This window comes from Elephantulus edwardii, unplaced genomic scaffold (genome assembly GCF_000299155.1).
Source record: "Elephantulus edwardii isolate Elephantulus edwardi_28Jun2011 unplaced genomic scaffold, EleEdw1.0 scaffold00006, whole genome shotgun sequence".
NCBI lineage: Eukaryota > Metazoa > Chordata > Mammalia > Macroscelidea > Macroscelididae > Elephantulus > Elephantulus edwardii.
In genome coordinates this window covers 35,993,893-36,014,262 of record NW_006399756.1, presented here as the reverse complement: position 1 = coordinate 36,014,262, position 20,370 = coordinate 35,993,893, and the positions used below count along the sequence as shown (strand labels likewise).

General features: G+C 45.5%; 1 protein-coding gene across 1 annotated transcript in view; it reads right to left on the bottom strand.

Annotated features, from left to right (window-relative positions):
- SORBS1 (sorbin and SH3 domain containing 1) overlaps nucleotides 1-20,370 on the bottom strand; it is a 115,830-nt gene that overhangs the window by 83,180 nt on the left and 12,280 nt on the right. Inside the window, exons 5-7 of the mRNA XM_006880092.1 lie at nucleotides 10,447-10,591; nucleotides 4,969-4,998; nucleotides 423-589 (exon numbers count right to left, since the gene is read on the bottom strand). Of these exons, the coding sequence (XP_006880154.1) occupies nucleotides 423-589; nucleotides 4,969-4,998; nucleotides 10,447-10,591 (342 nt within the window). The remainder of the gene's footprint in view (nucleotides 1-422; nucleotides 590-4,968; nucleotides 4,999-10,446; nucleotides 10,592-20,370) is intronic.

The window sequence follows — 20,370 nt, the reverse complement described above, 5'->3', positions numbered from 1 at the left end:
ACTTTTTAAATTGTGATTTTAATAGAAGTTTAACAGAAGGAAAGTTGAATTTTCATTCATTCATTGTTGCACATTTTCCTACCTCCCCCTCCTTCCAGAACTCTCCCCTTGACTTTCACGTGCCTAAAGCCTCCCAGATATGCTACTCGCACAAAACCCTAATCCTCTCTTTTTGTCACACCCAGCTTCTCCTCATATTCATTGACCATGAAACCCTTTTCTTAAGAATGCCACCTTGGGCGGAGCTGCAGCACATGAGGCCAGCGTGAAAGCAGCAAGTAGTCAATCGGCTCGGTGAGTGGACATGGTGAGGTCCTTGCCATGGACCTCTGTAACCTGCATACAGGTTCATGTGTGCTCAGGGAAATGTGTAGGGGCCTGCTGGGATACTGAAGGAGGGCTTTCTGGGTAAGTATGCGTACCCGGAGTGGGATGCCCACTTCATCCATCGACACATCGCTCAGGTCCTGAGCACTCTTCACTATACGCCTGCTGTCCTTGGCTTTCCTTTCTGTAGTTTTGCTTGGTGAGAGTTTCTCCTGGGTTGGTGCTAAGTCCTGCTCCTCCACCCTTCTTTCTGAGACAGAATCTGGAAATAAAGACAACCATTACCGGAAGTTCTTCTAGGACTGTGAAAAAAACCACAACACCCCAACTGAGCAGAACATCTTCACCAAGTACTCAAGTGAAACTGCTTCCACATAAAGCCAAAACCCAAAACGCACTGCTGTCAAGTCAAGTCTGACTCATACTGACCCTCAATGAGATTTTTGAGGCTGTAAATCTTTATGAGAGGAGACTGCCCATCTTTCTCCTAAGGAGCAGCTGGTGGATTGGAATCTCTGACCTTCTGGTTAGCAGCCTGTTATGTTATGCAGGGGTCAGAAAATTCCAACCTAGAGGCCAGTGCCTGTTTTTGCAAATGAAGTTTTCTCAGTAAACAGTCATACCCACTCAATTATCTATTTTTTTTTTTTGTAATGGCTGCTTTTGAGTATAATGAGAGAGCTGAACAGCTGTGACAGAAACTACATGATCCCTTTGTGGTTGTGTTTTGTGGAGCTGGAACCGACCCATGGCTGACCCTCCAGTGGGTTTTCAGAGGCAGTTAACTGCAAGGAAGGAGACTGCCCATCGTTCTTCCACAGAGAAGCTCGTGGCCTCAAACTGCATGCCTTCAGGATTGCACTGCAGCTTCTTGCCACTAGGCCACCAGAGCTCCTTACATGATCTCTTTAGCCTCAAGGGCACTATCAAGGCATCCCAAGGTTCTGAAAACTTGATGATTGAACTCAGGGGAGACTACTCAGTCAAGGCTTTCTCTTACAGTCTTTAATAGTCCCATGTGGAGAAGACGTGGCTTTGGTAGTGCCTCTTAAATTGACTCACCAGGTAGAAGCTGAGGGAAAAGGATGTGATAAAGACATAGTTTGGATAACGGCCACTTTTCTTCAGAGAAATGTGCTATTAAGGTCCAAGTAGTTCATCCTCCAACTTTCCTATGTGGAATCTAGCCCCAGAACCACAGTCACCGGCTCTACCAGAATCTACTGAGTCAGGATGTAAATTCTCACCAGACCCCTAGCTGGTTCCTACACACATGACAATGAGAGAAGCCTTGAGGTCTGAGACTACAGCAGCAGAGGCACGTGAATGTGACCTGAGTCCAGTGGCTGTCCAATCACCAAGCTTTGTCTTGCCTCCCTCAAAGATGGCGCCCAAGCTGCAAGCTGGAGAACCTGGCCTGATCCAAGTAGGAAAGTTAGGAAAGTGCTGCGGAAGAGAGGGAGAGAGGGCTGCTCCTTTGTGAACCATGGTAATGTCAAGATGACAGTGAGACGCTTAAGCGGCACTATCCTGGAGTTCTCTAGAACATGGAACTGGCACTCAGGTGAAAGGGCCTCAGCAGGAGGGTACATTTTAGAGGCAAGGTGATGGCTGAAGTCAAGAGGTCAGAGGGGCTCAATGGAGGAGGGCCATGAAAACAGTAAAGGGCTAAAATCACACACTTAAGGATGCCCGCAGTTACAGGTGGAGATGTCAACTAATTCCACCCTCTACCTCCCCCCTGAGAAATGCAGTTGTCAGCGTGGAGCAGATGAACCTGGAACATACAGTCGGGTATCACTGAAACCAAGAAAATTGCAGGAAGGAGGTACTTACACTCATCAAAAGAGAAACAAGCTAGAAACTGACACAGAGGAAGAGTAGCCACTAGATTAAAGGGAAAAGTCACAGCATATTCTTCTTTCATTTACCCCCAAAATTTGGGGATGAAGTATCACAGTCATTCTTACACTTCCTATCCCTTCTGCCCTGTCCCTATTTTGTTTTCCTGTCTATTGAAGGAGACTGTGACTTTCACGAGGCCAAAACCCACGTAGGTCTCATTTCCACATGACCCCTCCACAGCATTAAGCCCTGCCGCAGCCCCACAGACACTTGTTAAAGGAAGAAGAGTGCCTGGCTGGCCCTTCATGGCCCACCACCACAGGGGCGGTAGGCAAAGCCCTGCTCCAAGGCACAGCACTGGGGAGTACCATTCCTCTCTTTCAGGTACATAATGGTACCTTGTACTATATTTGAGGAACTTTATGCCCCACTCTCTTAAACATCACTGCTGCATCTTGCCCATGACCCAAGGAAGGAGATGGTATCCAGGCTATTTCAGAGTTAAGAACAAGTTTCAGCCTGCCAGTATGGTGCAAAGCAGCTCCCACTCTTGTTCCCATCAGAGAGGATCTTTACTATTCCTCTTTGAGGCAGGAGATAGAGTTGTTATTATTATCCCAGTTTCTCTCACAAGAGAACTCTGATTCAGAGAGGTTAAGGTACTTTACTCAGGGAGTCAGAGCCAAGAACAAGAAGGGACCAGTTGGATGTCTTCTTCCTGATGATATTTTTCAAACTCCCAAAGGTGAAAGGGAGCACACAGGCAACCACCTTTTCAGAACGACCCTGAGTTCAGCAACCTCAGCGAGGGCCAGGGACTAAAGTGGACTGGAGTGCAGCAGCTCAACGAGGGGACAGCAAAGGGCACCTTGCCTTCAAACATAGCCTGTCCTAGTCCTGTGGCCAAGTTCTGATAATGCTGAGAGGGTGTGAGAACCCCATGCCCACCCCACCCCGGCTTCCCACAAGTCATGCTGCCAGCAGTGGAAGAAATAACACAGCAATGGTGTCACAGCTGTTCAAGAAAAGCACAGCTTTTTTATCCACCAGATCAAGGGTTCTTAACCCTCAAGGTCATAGGTTCTGCAAATCCATGGAAGTTGCAACCATGTTGGCAGAGGTGTGGCCTCTTCTGGAAGACAAATCTACTGCTCTCATGATTTCCCCAAAGGAGTCCAAAGAAAGGTTTGGAACTACCTTTCTACATGCTAGCTGAGCGGCTTGATGGGAGCAGAGTTCCTGATGGAAGCCTCCAATCTGGCTCAGTCTTGACATAAAGCGGGCACTTGATAAAAACACAGTGGAGTGATAATGGAAGCACTGACTGCTAAGAGTATCCACATTCATCAAGCACTTAGGAAGCGATAAAGCCCAGTGTTAACTGTTTCTAAGCCAATTCTCAACTGATCTTCCCTACAACCTGAGACAGGAGCTATCACTTTTCTCCACTTCATGGACTTGGAAAATAAAGCCCAGAAACATTAGACGATCTTGCAGATCAAAGACAAATGGCTACAGGAAGTGGCAGGACACTGCTCAAAATTCCCACTGAGCGGTGTTCAGGATTTCAGCCTACCTGTGCGCCCCTCCTCACCCCAACACTCCTTAGAAGCAGGATGGTGAAACTGCTTCTCACATACTTTGGGCATGTTGTCAGGAAGGGACAGTCCTTGGAAAATGACATCATGCTGGGAAAGGTGGAGGCTCAGAGAACAAGAGGGAGACCTTCAACAAGACAGATTGGCACAGTGAGTGTAACAATGGGCTAGTGAGGATGATGGGACAGGCCCAAGTTCAGACCTGCTGTTCAGAGTCGTTACGGACTGTGGTTGACTTGACGGCTGCTAACAACAGTACCACCACTGTAAGACTGCCCTAACCAAGCACTGCATCAGGGCGTGCATCCTGAGACCTGATTATATTCCCAGGTGTTCTTCATCATTGCTGGTTCTTGTTGAACCCCCTTCTCCTTAAAGGATGGGCAGCACAGATGGCAGCAGTATCACCTCATTTAAAAAAAATGTACATTCTCATCTACGAAATCTCATCTATTCCTCTAGTGCAAGGAAACCTCTGAATGGCAAAGTGTTGACAAGTTCTCCAGGGGAGTCTTAAGCCGGTTCAAGTTCAAGTGGGAGTGCATTCACACCCTCTTGCAGGCACTACTGGCCTGGAGACTCTACTAGGGGTCATCTACCAGCATTTGCACTTGTCTTCTATAAAAGGAAGAACTAGGGAGCTCTGGTGTTTTAGTAGCAAGAAGCTGCACTGCAATCCCAGAGGTGCACGGTTCGAATCCACCAGATGCAATCTCCTCCTGTATCGGTCAGATCCGATCTGACAGTACGTACACACACACACACACACACACACACACACACACACACACACACACACACACAAGGAAGAACCTGCCCACACTCCCCAACTTGTCATTTCCTAAAAGAGACTTAGGACAACAAAGGGGACCTACTCAGATAAGCCTGCTAGACACTTCACTAGATGCGTAACCCCTTGTTGGTTTTATTCAGCACAACCTGTTTGTCTCCACCAGGCACTTATCACAGTGCCAATGAGAACAAGCTTGGGACACTTGTTTGGTCGGCCCCCAGCAGGCTGCAGGCTCCAGGGAGGCAGAACCCACACCTGCTTCCATCAGCTCTATGTTAAAACAGTAAGCCCAGTTCCCACATAAGAGGAGTTTGTCAGGTCTGGCTAGATAGACATTTTGGTGGTGGCCAGAGAACGATTTTAACAGAAATGAGGGTAACAAAGGAACAGATATTTTTTACCTACCTGAAAGGCTACTGAGTCGTTTCTGCTGTTCTGTGATGAAAGAAGAAAACACAGTATAAGCAGGATTTAGGCAGTACATGGTGAAATCAAGAAGTCCCAGCACAATCCATCAGGACTCCACTCAGTGCCGTCACTGTACTCTGGGATTAGGTGCTAAGATGCTGTGTGGCCCAGCTGACTACAGAGGCATTAACGTCGCTCCTGTTCTCCAGGTTTAGTCCCCTCAGCCATGTGCCAGCTGTGTGCATACCTTGCACCTCAAGATCTCTCCTAACCTCCCTGCTTCCAAGTGAACAGGACTTTATACCACCTCAGCCTTTGCACCATTTGAAGAGAAATAGAATTACAATTATAACCATGGCAGTTTCTAGCTTCTGAGAGTGCTAGGCACTGTCTCCAGGGTATTTTACCCATATTAATCTTTCACATCTTCACAATAAATCTAGCAGGTAGATAAGATTATTATCCCCACTATACAGATGAATAAATGTTAAGGAGTTTCTTAATTATCAATCCGCTGATGCAGGTTATAGAGAAAATCTTTAAAAAGTCAGTGTAGACTGACAGACCTCCAAAAAAAGTGCAACAGGACCCAAGATGACAGTGAAAAGCAAAGGCAGGTCTAGAATTTGGATCCAGCTCTTGGTCCAGCGCTCTTCTGGACTCTAATCTCAAAATCTCACTGTTGTATAGCTCTCTCACTCTCCTGGACATTCAGAGTGGACGGCAGGCCGGTATCATCTTTGGAAAGCCCTACGCATACTTGCTATGGGACACACACAAACACACACACACACTCTCTCTCTCTCTCTCTGACCTTTTCCTACCACAGCAGCTAAATATAGGGCAGAGGGAGATATAAAAATAGACTGCATGCCAGGCCATGGGTGCTCTGTTATCATCCAAGCACGTCTCCATTGGCCGGGTCCCCACCCTCCACCAGAATCAGTGTGGACGAGAAGTAAACAGCATGGCCCTGGAGCCCTGACAGCCGTGGAAGCAGAGCCTGTGTATCTCCTCGGGTGTGGGTGGACCATGCGACTGACAACCGAAGTCCAGCTGGAGCTCAAGGCTCAGCTCTGTCAGCAACAGGTCACACACACAAGCCAATCTCAACCTCTCAGCTTCAGTTTTCTTCTCTGTTAACATCAAGATGCTTGGCTAGATTTTTTGATCCCCAAACTCTGGCCTGCATGCTGGTGGTGAGGCTCCCCTTGTCTGCAGAAAGCAAATTCATTGCATTTAAAAGATTATGGTTTGTTTGTTTTTTTTTTAAAAAAAAAGATTATGTTGTTCTCTCTTCTAAGCTATGAAATGGCCTTTCTTTCATAGGATGGCATGTGATATGAGATAGTAGCAACTGCTTTTCAGAAGTTTTCCCTAACAAAGTCAGAAATGGTTTGTCTTGGGAACCATGTTCACAAAATGCCAATCTGGGCACCTCTGATTGCTGGCTCTTCCATGGTAGCCCACGGAGCAGTAACAATACACACCTACTGAACATTCAGACTGTCAGGCATGCATCCAGACCTCCTGAATACAAACTTGCAAGCAACAAGACCCCTAGTATCCAATGCCCACTGAAGACTGAGGAACGTGAGCTAGGGTATCCAAGGGGTTTTTCCAGGCCTCAGCTTCCTGAGTCAAATGTTCCTTCCCATACTGGTCACAAGTGATTCACACTCATATAAACAGTATCAAACTCAGGAAAGAGAGGAAAGAGGTAATGTTGTTTCTATTGGTTGCCACAGATAAGAACTCAGAGGTTTTCGGTTTGTTCAGAATGGAGAGAAGCTGGGTTGTACAGCACACTGTGCCCTGGGATGATTTGAGTAAGAAGAAAAGAAAAAAAGAAAGGAATATTTTTAGGTAAAAAAAAAATAAGAATTCTCAAAGTGGAGCAAAGTTGCTCTTTCCTCAAGAGGCTCTGCAATTGTTAAGAAATTGTCTTTCAGGGTGTTCTCTCTAGGGCAAGGCAAAGCTGCCAGGTCGGGCACATTCCAAAGTGCAGCCAAAAAAACGGCTGACCTAAACCCCATATACTATGAGTAATCTAAGGCTGCATGTTTGTTTAGGCTCTTCCAGTTTCTTAGATGCTTCCTGCCCTACCTCCTCAGTGAGCACATGGTTTGCTCTTTATGGAACCGTTGTTAGATGCTAACTCACAGAAACTTCAAGTGAAAGAGAATAGAACACTGCCCAGTTTCTTTACAGAATGTTGTTATGTGCTGTCAAGTCGCTTGCGACCCACAGCAACCCTATGCACAACAGCTCTGAACCCTGCTCTATCCTGAGCCAACCTTACTGTCTCTGACACATCCACCCCCATTATCCTAGTCAATTAGTCAATCCATCTCATTAAGGGTCTTCCTCTTTTGTGTTGTGCCTCTACTTTTCCAAGCATGATGTCCTTCTCCAACATCTGGTCCCTCCTTGCACCATGCCCAAAGTATGTCAGGTGGAGCTTCAGAATCCTTGTCTCCAAAAAGCAGCCTGGTTTCACCCTTTCCAGGACAAACCTGTTTGTTCTAGCAATCCCTGGTATATTCAACACTCTTCTCCAGCACCACCTCTCAAGGCATCAATTTTCTTTCTATCATCCCTAGTTATTGTCCAGTTTTCTGATGCATAGCAAGTAACTGCAAGTAATTCTTTACAGATGCTATCATTTACTCAGCAGCACTTGGGGTGCAAACAGTTAACATGCTCAGTTGGTAACTGATAAGTCAGAGTTCAAATCTATCCAGCGGTGACCTGAAAGGAAGGTGAGGTGATCTAGTTCTGATAAAATCAGCCACTGGAAACCTGTGGAATACAGTGCTACCACGATACACTCCAGGGCACGAGGAGAAACTGACTTGACAATAGCAGGTATAATGATTATTGAGTTCTAAAGATGTAAAGCCACTACCTGGGTCCTTTTCCCAAAGATATGTATCCCACTACATAGTTCTGACTTTTTAACTCAATGACAGAACTCAGACAAAAGAGAAAGACCAGAGTCAAAGGATATTTGGGTAAGCAGAAAGGATCCATTTGTTCTAAGAAGAAACAAAATAGAGCTACAGATATTTCTGTGCCCAAAGCTGTCTCTCTTGGTTTCATCAGAGGAACTTGGAGGAAATAGCTGACACTGGACTTGGCAGTTCCCAAGAATCAAGTTGCCTTGGGAATAAATTTCATTTTTAAAGAAAGTGCCTTTCCTTCTGGGAACTAACTAGCTTCTGTTTGACTGGGTGGGTTTTTAAAAAAAGGATGAGTCATAAAGAAGTTCATAGAGAACCAAAATTTCACTTTGTCCTGAATTACAGACACTTTCTGGGCACAGAAAGCTCCTGCCAGTAAGGGGCTGGGCATAGCAGGGAGGAGAATGGGCTCTTACATACTTCAGTGGGAGAGTTGGGACCCTTTTTTTCTTTTCAAGAACATAGCCTCATGGGTAAGAATTAATATGGGGAATACATATACTAGAGAAAACAATCAGACCCTAAAATAATCATTTGAGTGGGAAGACTGAGTAAGAAAAAGAGAAAATATCTCATTTATCTGCTCTTCAAGTTAGGAGTCAGAAAGAGAAAACATTATTTAATATAGAAAATAATTAAAAATAGACTTCAGTCTCATTCTTCTCCAACTTAACACAGAGGGAGGAAGAGAGGAGAGCCGTGAAGTAAGTGAGCAAGGAGTCAAGAAAAGGAAAATCTGGTACAGGGTTTTCAGCTCTGAAAAAAAGAAATCTTTACTTTAAAAAAAAAAAATTCAAATAAAAAGCCTTTTCCTACTAGGAAGGTGCTTGAAAATGACAGATGATATTTTTTTCTTAACAGCCAATTGACTTTCTAAAAAAAATTTTCTTGTTTACTGTGATTTGAGTGAAAGGTTACAAAGCAAATTAATATGTTATCCAATCATTTCTACATTTTATTCTAGAACATCAATTTCAGGGCTTACAATGGAATCAAATTTCCTCCACTTTCTCTCTACAATTCTGATTTCCATTCATCCTTCTACACATCCTGGACTCTTCCCTTGTGTTTCAACTGCCTTAGCTTATAAATTTTTATATTGTTTTATATTCTTTACAAGTAATTAGTTACTAATTAATAATTAGGAAGTAATGTGAGTCAAAAAGTATATTGCTGGTGGGGAGAGGGAAATTGAAAGAAATTGTTCTTAAAAACAATGTATTCGAATTTTGTAAATAAATTAGTAGAAAATTTAAAAAATGCTGAAGAACAGTAATGAACAAGAAAAAAAGTATCTTGCCTTTTCTTCAACCAATTTATAAAGATGGCATTTTTTGAAAGGGAGTTTGATTCTTCTGTGGAATTTCAAAAAAGGAAAACTTATAATTTTATACTGTTATCTGGAAATTTAAAGCAGAAGTAATTTCATGGCAGTTCTGTTTTGTCTAGTCTTCATTACTTTCTAGAGGTAGGAAAGACCAACTAGAACCTCTCAGAGAAGGTATAGAAAGCCACCACTAAAACTCAGAGGCGGAGCTGTCTGGGTCACAGAGGGTAGGGACAGGACACTCACTGCCATTATGTTGGAGCTGACACACAGCTGACCCTCCAGGGGGTTTCAGAGGCTGTAAATCTAGATTGTCCATCTTTCTCTTGAGATGGATTCCAACCCTTGGGCTGGCATCTTTCTCCTGCCTCAGACAGCACCACTGAGCAACAGCACAGGGTAATAACTACTGGCAGTAACAAAGGTCCTGAGGTACCTAAGAAAAAGCTCAGTAACTTCAGTTTTGGAGATTGGAAAAATGTTTTCTATTTCAGAAAATTTTCTACCCAAAATTAATTTAAAACTAATTTTGGTAATAATTTTGGGCTTAAGGAGATCACTATCTTTTCTTGAAAATGTATTATGTCAAAGAACTAAAGCATTTATGACACTATTTAAAAGAGGCATCAATGTATTTTGATAGAAGCCTCTGATTAGAATTCTTGTGACATGAATTAAAAGGCTTGTACTTTCTCCTTTTATTTTTTTCCTGTGTTGCTCTCTATAGAGACGATAAGCAGGAAGGACATCAGCCTTGCTGACTCGCACGTTGTAGGTGCTGTTGACTTTGAGTTGATTCTGACTCACGGTGCCGGCACTGTAACTGCATTCCACAAGCTTTTCAAGGTTGTGCTTTATAGCAGCAGATGCTCAGGACTGACTTCTAAAGTGCCCCAGGGTAGGTTTGAACGGCCAACCTTTTGCTTAGTAACCAAGTACTTAAACTATCTGTGTACCTAACAAGGGATCTCATCTGGCATCACCCCATATCAAGAGCCTCAGCCTGACTGCTGGGATCCATTATATGAGTCATGGGAGTGAGTGACGGAGGAGAAAGTCTTGTAGCGAAGTCCTGGATTTGTCAAGTGTTCTGTGGAAGCGCAGAATTCTTTCACAGATAGCGTATACCAGATATGCTGATTCCAGGGGGCTGGAGGAAACGCTGCAGCACGAAGTTTCCCTTACCTCGATTGTGTTGCAAGAGCACAATGGTAGGGTTGACGATTGTCGTGGAGGGGTAAGCCGATGATGGCTTGCTGACTGGTGTGAGGGTCTGGGCATCCGTCCCAGTGCGGGAGGAAGAAACTTCATTTAGGAGAGGACTTGAACCCTGGAAAGAAAGCAAACACTGTGAACCCAGTGAACCTAGAGTTGCTATTTCCTAACAAGAGGAAATTGAAAGTCAGAAGGACCTAATTAGGAAAAAGAAAGGTAAACAATGAGAGGAGACATTCCGTATCCTATCATTAATTGCAGTTAGAAGTTTAATCTGAAGTCTTATTCTCTTTGTTGGTATTAGTGAGGGGGGAAGAGGGAGGAAAGCAGAAGGTTACTGAAAATCTCAACAATGTCATTCATTATTTCACCTGCTAATAATCATGGGTCAATCCAGTTACTGAAAAGCAAATCCCAATCTAAGCAGAGGAACATGCAAAATGCATGCAATTCCCAACGCGATCCAAGAACAAGAGCTGGTTTAAATGAAAAGCTTAGTTACTTGTGTAGAGAAATATGAGACAAGGTGAGGGTAGGAAGATACGGATGTAACAACAGGAGAAGAGTGAAGGCGTTGTGCTCTCGGAATGCTACTCTCCCACCAGCATCTCTAACGCTTGCTCCTGGATTTGGATATTATCTTGTCTCGATGCGATACTTGTTCATGACAGTATTAAAAGGTGCCCTGGGGAAACCCTGACTTTATATACCTGAAGTCACTATTAGAAATACTAGCAAAATTATTTAATGTTAATGTTATATTGTACATAATGGGGATACTGTTACTCTTTTTAAATAAAATAAGACCCTAGACCATAACAAGGATATTTAGATACATTCCTCCAATGTACATTGTTTTGTTTTGCAAGGTTTATTTTGGAGTTTGCAGAACCTGAAGCTAGGATGTGATCCTCAAAAGCTTTTAAGAATAAGATTTTGATGGTGATTGCGGAAGCCATTATTATGGTGCATGAGAGATCTGTGGCTTGGTAAGGGGGTTCTGGGTGAGGGACTAGTTAATGTGATCAGCTGCTAACCAGAAAAGTGGTGGTTTGAAACCACCAACAGGTGCCTTAGAAGAAAGACCCAGTGGTCAACTTAGAAACAAGCGGCACAGCCCTATTCTGACATGCATGGGGCCACCGTGAGCCAGAATGCAACTGCTGACAATCCACTTGCTTTGGGCTTATTCTCTATGCACCATGAGGGGCAAAGGCTCTTTGTCTTGCTCTCCCCTGTACGTAGCCCACTGCCCCACAGGTGTAAGAGGTTCAGTCAATGCCATCACCATGGCAGGAATCATCTATCAGCAAAGGTGTTTCTGGGCAGTATTTGCCGAAAGAGCTTGTCCAACCAAGATGATGACGCTGTATGTCAGGACCTGGGACAGCTCCTGGGGGCTTTGGTAAACCCTAATTTAGTCAGTCCCCAAACAGCCATTGCTATTAAGATGGGCAGCTTGGTTGACTGTATAAAACCTTTTTTTAAGACTTGGGAGGCTCAGCATGATCTTGTACCGAGGGACTTCAGCTCCTTTTTTTCTTTCTTTTTTTTTCCATTAGGGAAGTGGAAAAAGAAGACAATTACCTGTTCCCTTCCCAACTTACTTGCTCCATTACATAATAAAAGCAAATGACATCCCAGTGAAAACTATCAGGAAGCATTCCTAACGAAAAAACCAACCCCATACAAAAGAGCAGGCACTCAGCTCTGTGAAGCATCTATGTGATGTCTGGGGAGATTATGTAAGCACTGACTATATAAAATTTTTCTTCTAGATGGCTTATTAGGGAGCTCTGGTAGCCTCGAGGCAAGAAGGTGTGCTGTAATTTGAAAGGCATGCTGTTCGAGGCCGCCAGCCGCTTCACAGGAGAAAAGATGGACAATCTCCTCCTGTGAGATTAACGCCCTCTGAAAACCTGCTGGAGGGTCATCTATGGGTCAGTTCTGACTCTACGGTACACAACAAAACAGAAGCAACAGGTAATAACATTACCATAAAAATGGCTATTGATAAAATAACTTGGATCATGTAAAATGAGCTCCATTCTTTGCCTTAGTCTCAAACATCTACAGGAACAGACATCAACCCACACCTTAGACATCATGCATGGGGGGCCCTGCTTTTCTTGACAACTCTTATTCAGCAGCGGAATCCAGCAGGTTCCCTATCCACTTCTATCACTTGGGGCCAAACCAGAGTTTATCAGGCCAACTGAGGTGTTCCCAGGATGCCAATACCAGGCTGACTTGAGAAATTGATGTCATTGTCCTGGCATCATTATTTCTATACCAGAAACAAAGTGGATTTGAAAGCCTGCATCTTAGCAAACTTTAAATTACAGGGAAAGCAATAAAGCTCCTAACAAAGGTTGACTAGTGCATTAAAACTAAGTCTCACTTCATACACTGCTCCACAGAAACTCATTCCGTGACCAAGGCAAGAATCCTTGCCCTTTCTCAAACAAGACGGCTCCCAAATGGACCTAAAAGTTAGCTGGAAGTGGAGGAGCTCTTGGTAAAGGCCAGCACAGAAGAGAAGAGCTGAGTATTTTCTCCACTAGAGTGATTGCACCCTCAATGGAAATCCAGCCATGTATGTCTGGCTTGGTCTTAACTAACAGCATTTTGGTGCATCTAGAAATCTGGGGAAAGGCTGCACCCAGGCTACAGCAGTTCTTAGCGATATACTGTGCCTGATGTCTCACTATAATTTCTCTAACAAGTCAAAAGGGAAGTTTCCTTTCTATTTTCTGTAGGACTAGCTTCAGCTAAATGAGCTAGTTGGGCCAGTTTTAAAGGCAAATCTCTCTACTCAAAAAAGGATGTCAGAGATGGCTTACTTAGTTGTATCACACAATGACATGACCTAGAGACTAGTATTTCTCAAAATGGGGCCTGCAGATCCCCAGCATCAGAATCTCCCAGGGTGCTTGTTACCAAGTCAGAGCTGTCTGCCTCCTCCCCAGACCCACACAATCAGAAATTCGGGGTTGGGTATTATCTAAGTAAGAGCGAACAACGAGTTTCCAACTCCCAAGCAAGCGAGCTTGAGAACCCACTGCCCTTCGAGAGCAAGGCCATGACCTGTTCATAATTATACCCACCACATCCAACACAGCCTAGAACATGCTGAAGTCGGGGATTGACTGTTAATTAGCCAGTTACTGACTTCTGAGTGGCTCTGGCCTCCCACTTAGAACAAAGTCCTTAGCAATGTGCTCCCTTAACTCTAGCAATGGCAGCTAACACTCTTCTACAGTATTAGGGACTGACTTGACCCAGGGGCCCCCATCTTATGGCCACCACTGAGGTTCTTTCAGGCCCTCTCAATCCCAAGAACTCCTGAGAAGAGAAGAGGTCAAAGGACTTAGATTCAGCTTTTTCCTCTAACACAGTCTGGGGTTTCTGACCTGTGATGGGGACTCGTCCTCCAAGTGAGGCTGGAAGTGTCACAGGTCTCTGCCTTCCCATGACACTCATCCACCATTTTCCCATAAGGCTCCGAGAACCACCACTCAGGGGGTCTCATCAACTTCCTCCCTTTTAGGGCAACAGTCCTAACATTTGTACCAGGGATTCCCATCCAGTTGCAAGATTAAATCTAACTCTCCGCATTTTGGTTTTTGTTTTTACCTACCCTGTCAATTCTGTATATAAAAGAGAGCTTGTTTACTTGTTACATCAACAAAAGAGCCAATATTTTTTTTCCTCTACAATCTCCCTGCTCCCTGGTGGAGAAACTTGGCATTCAGCACCACACCTGCCGTTGACTTTTCCACATAATTCTTGCGGCTTTCCTGAGCTTTCAACATGACATCTGCCTTGCCTAGAAAGAGGTAACTTCACAGCTGAAGTAAAAGGCAGCAGTTGATGTTTTCTCAGAGGGGGAAACAAAGTTCTTTCAGGAAGACGTGCATTCAGAGCAGGATAGAGGAGGAGAGGTACTTGAGAGCTCCATAAACAGCCGGGAGAGGCCCACGGCTCACACGGAAGCATGCACTCGAGAGAAAGCAAACGCAGTTCCGAGTCGGCACGCAGGGAATAGTGGCAGCCAAGGCTCAGTTCTTCAGGACTTAGTATTCCAGTGAGAGAGGGCTATTTTACTGCTGGGGGCAGACATTCAGCAAAGTCATGAGGAGGGAGTTCCAGCAAGCTTACGGTACTTGAAACAGCTCCCGTGAGATCAGGCTCCAGGACTCTGTGGAGGTCCTCCGGGATTGGGGGGACCAGTGGAGGTGGTGGTGAGGATGGTGAAGTCTGGCTAACAGGGGGGAAGGAGCCAGAAGCACTGGCTGGCTGGCTGTGGTGGGGACGCCTCTGCAGATGAGGGGGGATGAAATCATCTAGTGTCGGCAAGGTCAGAGGTGAGCCAGCAGAGGTGGTCGCTGGGAATGTGGGGGCGCAGCCAGGTGGCCCCTGAGGTGCTGGTGGTGGGGTCGTGCCTTCTTGCCCTCTGTCAGTGCTAACCAGGTAGACAGGGACAACTATTACCTCAGGCTGGGCTGGGCTGGAGGAAGTGGCATCCTGTGGGAAATAAGGGGGTCGTTATGTAAAGGGGTACGGCAGAGAAGGAGGAATTCCATATTTAAACAGTTGAGGGTGGACATGCAATGATGTACTCCGAGAAATATTTAATCGGTGCCCTTTCCTCAGAGTGCATGAGACAGCCAGTGCTGGCCAGTTGGCCTCCAGATACGCTATGACACGGAGGGAACTCCATCCAAGTTTGCTTTCCATCCATCTATTTTTGAATCTCTTTAACACTTTATGGGTGGGAGGGAGAGAACAACAGAATAAGCAAGCAGGCTGTGCTGAATCCCACAAAACCACTTGTAGAGCCTGGTGGCTTGGAGGCAAAGTTTCTTTGGGCATCTTGCTCTAAAATACAAACACACCATACCTCACCGTGTCGTTAGTCTGTGAATTCCACACTCTGGCACGACTTACACATTTATGGACAAGAGAGAAGGGGAGGCAGAGTAGGGAAGTGTGCTGAGCTGTTTAGAGAGAGGACGTGGGGTGTTCAAGCCGCAGGATTATTAACAGGGAGAGGGAGGGTCGGGCAGCCCAGAGGAAAACCCCAAGAGAGACGGTGGAGAAGACACACACACATTCCTCGGTCTTGCCTTGGCTGGATACCACGGCTGCAAAAGGGAAGGCTCTGTTCTCCTCCAGTTTTCGGGATGAGAGGTTACCCGGGGGCCTAGCACAGGTGGTCTCACTGCATCTGGGAATGGAGCCCCCAAGGAAGGACTCTCACCACGGTTAACGGCATCTTGTGGGATGTCAGAGGAAAGCTTAGGAGGGTCAGGAGGAGGAACAAGGGGTGGCGTCCCCGAGCTGGCTGTGAGGGACACAATGCTGGGAGCCAGTGCAGAGGCTGCAGCTTCCGAGGGCGTGTCTTTGGCTGAGTCACGTGCAACACTTTCCGATGTCACCGGGCAAATGTTATTGGATAAACAAGGTACATATAAGCTGCTGACCTTCTTATTCCCAACTGCCTTATGGCGTGGCTTAGAGCTCACATTCTCACTATAAACTGTCCTGGTGGCTGCGTGGTGCCGCTGGGGCTGGGATAAAGCACTGGGGAGCGTGGATCCCAGAAGCCGGGCACCAGGACACACCGCACCTTTGGGAGCTGATCTGGTGGCCAGGGGGAGGAAGATGGGCTGGGGCAGTGAGGGAGCCTGCTGGCCAGGGGTGCCGGGTGAGATGTAGGGCCTCGGCGAGCTCAGGTAGAGGGAGTCTCTGGAGGTACAGTGGAGGGTGGGGGGCTGCCGTGCAAAGCGGCCCTCCTGAAGGCCAGGGAGGTGTGGGGGAGAGAGAACCTTTAGTATTATTTTCAAAACATGACATCCAAACAGGGAGGAGAGAAAAAAAGAAATAGGAGAAATGGAAACAAGGACGCCCATTAGAAACAGCAGCACAACATGGTATGAACAATTAAAACAATACTTGGCATGTTGTAAAATAAATTTGCAGTTTGCATCCTACGGTGCCTCTTCTGGGCTTGGGCAAGTGGCCAAGTACTTAATCGTGCTCACCTGTGGAGGGCAGGCCTGTCTCCCCTTTATATCAAAGGAGGCTGAACACAGACAACGAGAGGCCATTTACTAAGTCCCTATTGACACCCATCCTTAGTTGACCTGCGTAGTTTTAGGTCTCCAGACTGAAGACGCATATCAGAGGAGTTAAAATGCCAAAGGGGAAAATCCCAGAGCCCCCACTTCCTTCCCACAACACCTTTCCTCAGACTTCTCCTTTAAGCCTTAAGTGTTCAACGTTCAAGTTCATGCCCTCTGTACATTCTGTGCAGCTTTTAGTAAACCCAAAATGGCTCAAAAAAATAAAGTTTATTGTTGTTGTTATTGTTGTTATGTGCCGTTGAGTCGTTTGCGACTCATAGCGACCCTATGTACAACAACCCTAAACTCTGCTCTATCCTGTGCCAATCGCACTGCCTCTGACACACCCATCCTGATTACTAAAACTCAGTCTGAGTGGCTCTTTCATTCTTGCATCAGGAAAAGGAGAACTGGAAGAATCTCATTTCTGTTCAGAGCAGGAACCTGAACGAGTGTGACCCCCTCCTGAAAATCTCTGCTTTTTCCTTCACCCCAGATATACTGAATCTGGGGCTGAACCTGTTCAAAGCTCTGGCTCATGAGACACAGCTGTCTTAAAGGTCCCAATTCAGATCTCACAACGAGTTCTATAAGCATAACAAATCAAAGCTCACCAAGCAGAAAAGGCCAAAGATTACAAGCCACATGTGCTCTTTTCATAGAGAAAACAATCTGATGAAACTTGAGTTATTAACAAGGTAGATAACAAGGGAGTTCTGGTGGCCTAGTGGTTAGAAGCTGAACTGCAATCCTGAATGCACACAGTTCCAATCCACCAGCTGCTTCGTAGGAGAAGGATGAGCAGTCTCTTCCCATGAGATTGACTGCCTGGGAAAAGCTGCTGGAGGGTCAGCTATGGGTTGGTTCCGACTCGATGGTACACAACAACAAGTTATTATTAACATGAAAGATAGGCATGAGATTAAACACATGTAGGCAGCTCCAAAGGCATGTGGTTCGAATCCACCAGCTGCTCCGTGGAAGAAGGATTAGGGAATTTCCTCCTGAAATTTCCTTCTGAAAACCCACTAGAGGATCAGTGATGGGTCAGTTCCAACTCGATGGTACACAACAGTAACAACAAACAAGGCTCCCATTTATGAAGCACACTAAAGCGACAAGCCTAAAGGGAAGAGGCATTGCCTGAGTTAATCACTTTCAGTCCAAATACCATTTCCCTCCCAGACAACCACTAAACACAATGTAAGGTGTTGAACAACTGGCCGAGGGCTTCCAGCATAAGCCCAAAGCTCTGGCCACAGGTTCAGTGCTAGCAAGTTGTGCTTATCTCATTCCTTCTCCCTCAGTACAGCTCCTAGCTTCTCCTTGGGTCTCAGCTGGGAAGAGAATCAGGAAAAGGTTCTAATGTCAATGAGAACCATCTGCCAGCATGAGGCTCGACTGGGAATCAGACCATGAGAATGAAGTCATTTAACTGAGATTTTCCTAACTGGCCCTTATCCTTAGAAATGCCCTGTTGTTTTTAAGTGCCGTTGCGTCGCAGGCGACTCATAGCGACCCTATGAAGGAGAGCCCTCAACGCTTGGGTGCCTTTCATTCTCTCTCCAGGTTCATAGGGTTTCCGGAGGCAAGCTGTTATGGAAGTGGATGCCACTCCTCCTTCCAAAGAGATACCCTAGTTCTAGAAAAACCCTCAGCACTTTCCTTCAAAATGAACAAGTGAGGAGTATTAAAGCTTGGTCAATATTTGGAAAATGGGTTGTGACCAAACAGGGTAGGGTGAGAAGGCGTGGGTCTGTTTCTGTTTTGTATCCTCATTTTTGTATGTGGTGGAGTATGGAGGCGGGGGGGGGAGGAATATTAGAAAAGGGAACAGGTGAGGAGAGAGCTCATTCTTTAAGTCTGGACTGGAATATAAACCCCACGACAATAATCTATTCTTTAACAAGCTCAGTTTGCAAATCACATAGAAACTCACTGCAGAAGAGTCATTTGGGTAACTCTAGGTTAACCTGGAACCTGTGCATTCTACTAGGTGGCAGTGATGGTCCTAAGAGAACGCCACACAGGTACCGACTGAAAAACACAAAGCGAGCAGCAACTTTTCATCCGTCAGCAAGAGCAACACCTTCTGCCTGAACTCGCTTGGTTTTCAATTCAATTTAGGCTGGAGACGGGGGCATGTTTACAGACTAAATGATGCTCTCTAGAAACAAAATACTTAGGTTACCACACTCCAGAGGGACTGCTGGGTAAGTTGATAACAGCTGCTAAGGATGTAAGTAAGAGACTATTTTGATTTGGGCTCAGATTTACTTTTACTTAGAGCTCGAGTATCCCATCTGTGATTCCTTTTTGTCCAAAGATAGAAATCGATTTCAGGGAGGATTTAACTTAATTTGGCTGTGGCCATAGATGGCGGCCAGGCTGAATTACATCAGGCCACAAGCCTTCCCAGGGCTCTGACCCTCAGAGCGGCCACGTTCCCTAGGGTGTTGACGATGCACTCAGAGCCAAAGGTCTTCCTGTCTTAAGGCTTCTTTTAGCCCCAAAAAGGAGGGGGGTTGGGACAGTGATTTTGCCTGCAAGAAAACTTTTAATTTTAAACACTGTAGGAACCACACAGATAGTTCTGACTCCTTGACCAGCTAGAGAAAACGGAATTCCATTTATCTTTTTAGAAAGTGGACCAGTTTGGAGGGGTGGGAAGGGGGAGGCTGCTTGAAGAATCTGATATGTTCACAGTTTATAAACAGTTCCAGACACCACTCTGCAGGGAGCCACCGTGGTGGTGACAGCAGAGAGAGGAAGCTGGTTCCCTGTTATTAGGTGCAGACAGAGGTACGGCCAGGCTGGTATATGGAAAGGCCTGTAAAAATTATCAGGGAGCTTGAGGGTGCAGTCCATACTGAGTTGTGCTGCCGACCCAAGAGCCTCAAGTTTCTCTAGAGGTTCAAATCTACAAGCCACTCTCTGGGAGAATGACAGGCAGTCTCCTTGTCTTGCTACAGTCGACAGACAGCCTTGGAAACCCAACGAAGGATCACTGTGAGTCAGAATCGACTCCGCAGCTCTGAACTGGAGGTTGGCTGGTCTGTTTAATAACCGCGTCATCAGGACACAGATTTCCAATCTGTCTGTACGTGGTGGCGGTGTTAACTACAGGCTTGGAGAACTTGCTTCTTCTGAAAGCAGCCCAGGAGAGTCAATAACCCAGCGTCCTTTGGCTGCCTCTGCCTGAGCTGGTCTGGGAGACCCTAACAGCTCTGGCAAGGACTAAATTGTCAAGAATCACTTTTATAATTAATAAAGGACAACGCCAAGAAATAACACATGACCTAAAGGGTCTGGATGGCCAACTTTACACTAAGTATGTGAGAAGAACCTCACAATGCCAACAATTTACCGGGTTCCCTGGAAGGGAGAATTCTTGGAGCATGACAGATGATGAGATGGCATGCAGTAGGAGTATTCCAGGATGCTTATCCTTATTAGACCACAAATTCCATGAAGGAAATGTTTAACACAGTGATCTCTACACAGCAGATGTTCCATAAATCTTAGCCCAATGAATGTATTTTAAAAGGTTTAATGAATTTTCACTTACTTCACATGCTTTGAAAACTCCTTTTTAGAAGAGCTGTTTAAGAAGCCAAAGAAGCTACTGAGCTGCGCTTTGGGCTGAGACACTGAGTGGAAGAAAGGATGTCCTACATTTGCTTTGACTTAATCAGCATTATTTTCTAATCTCAGCTCAACAACTCAATTTATTGAGTTGGAAGCAACTCAACTCATAGTTGACCCT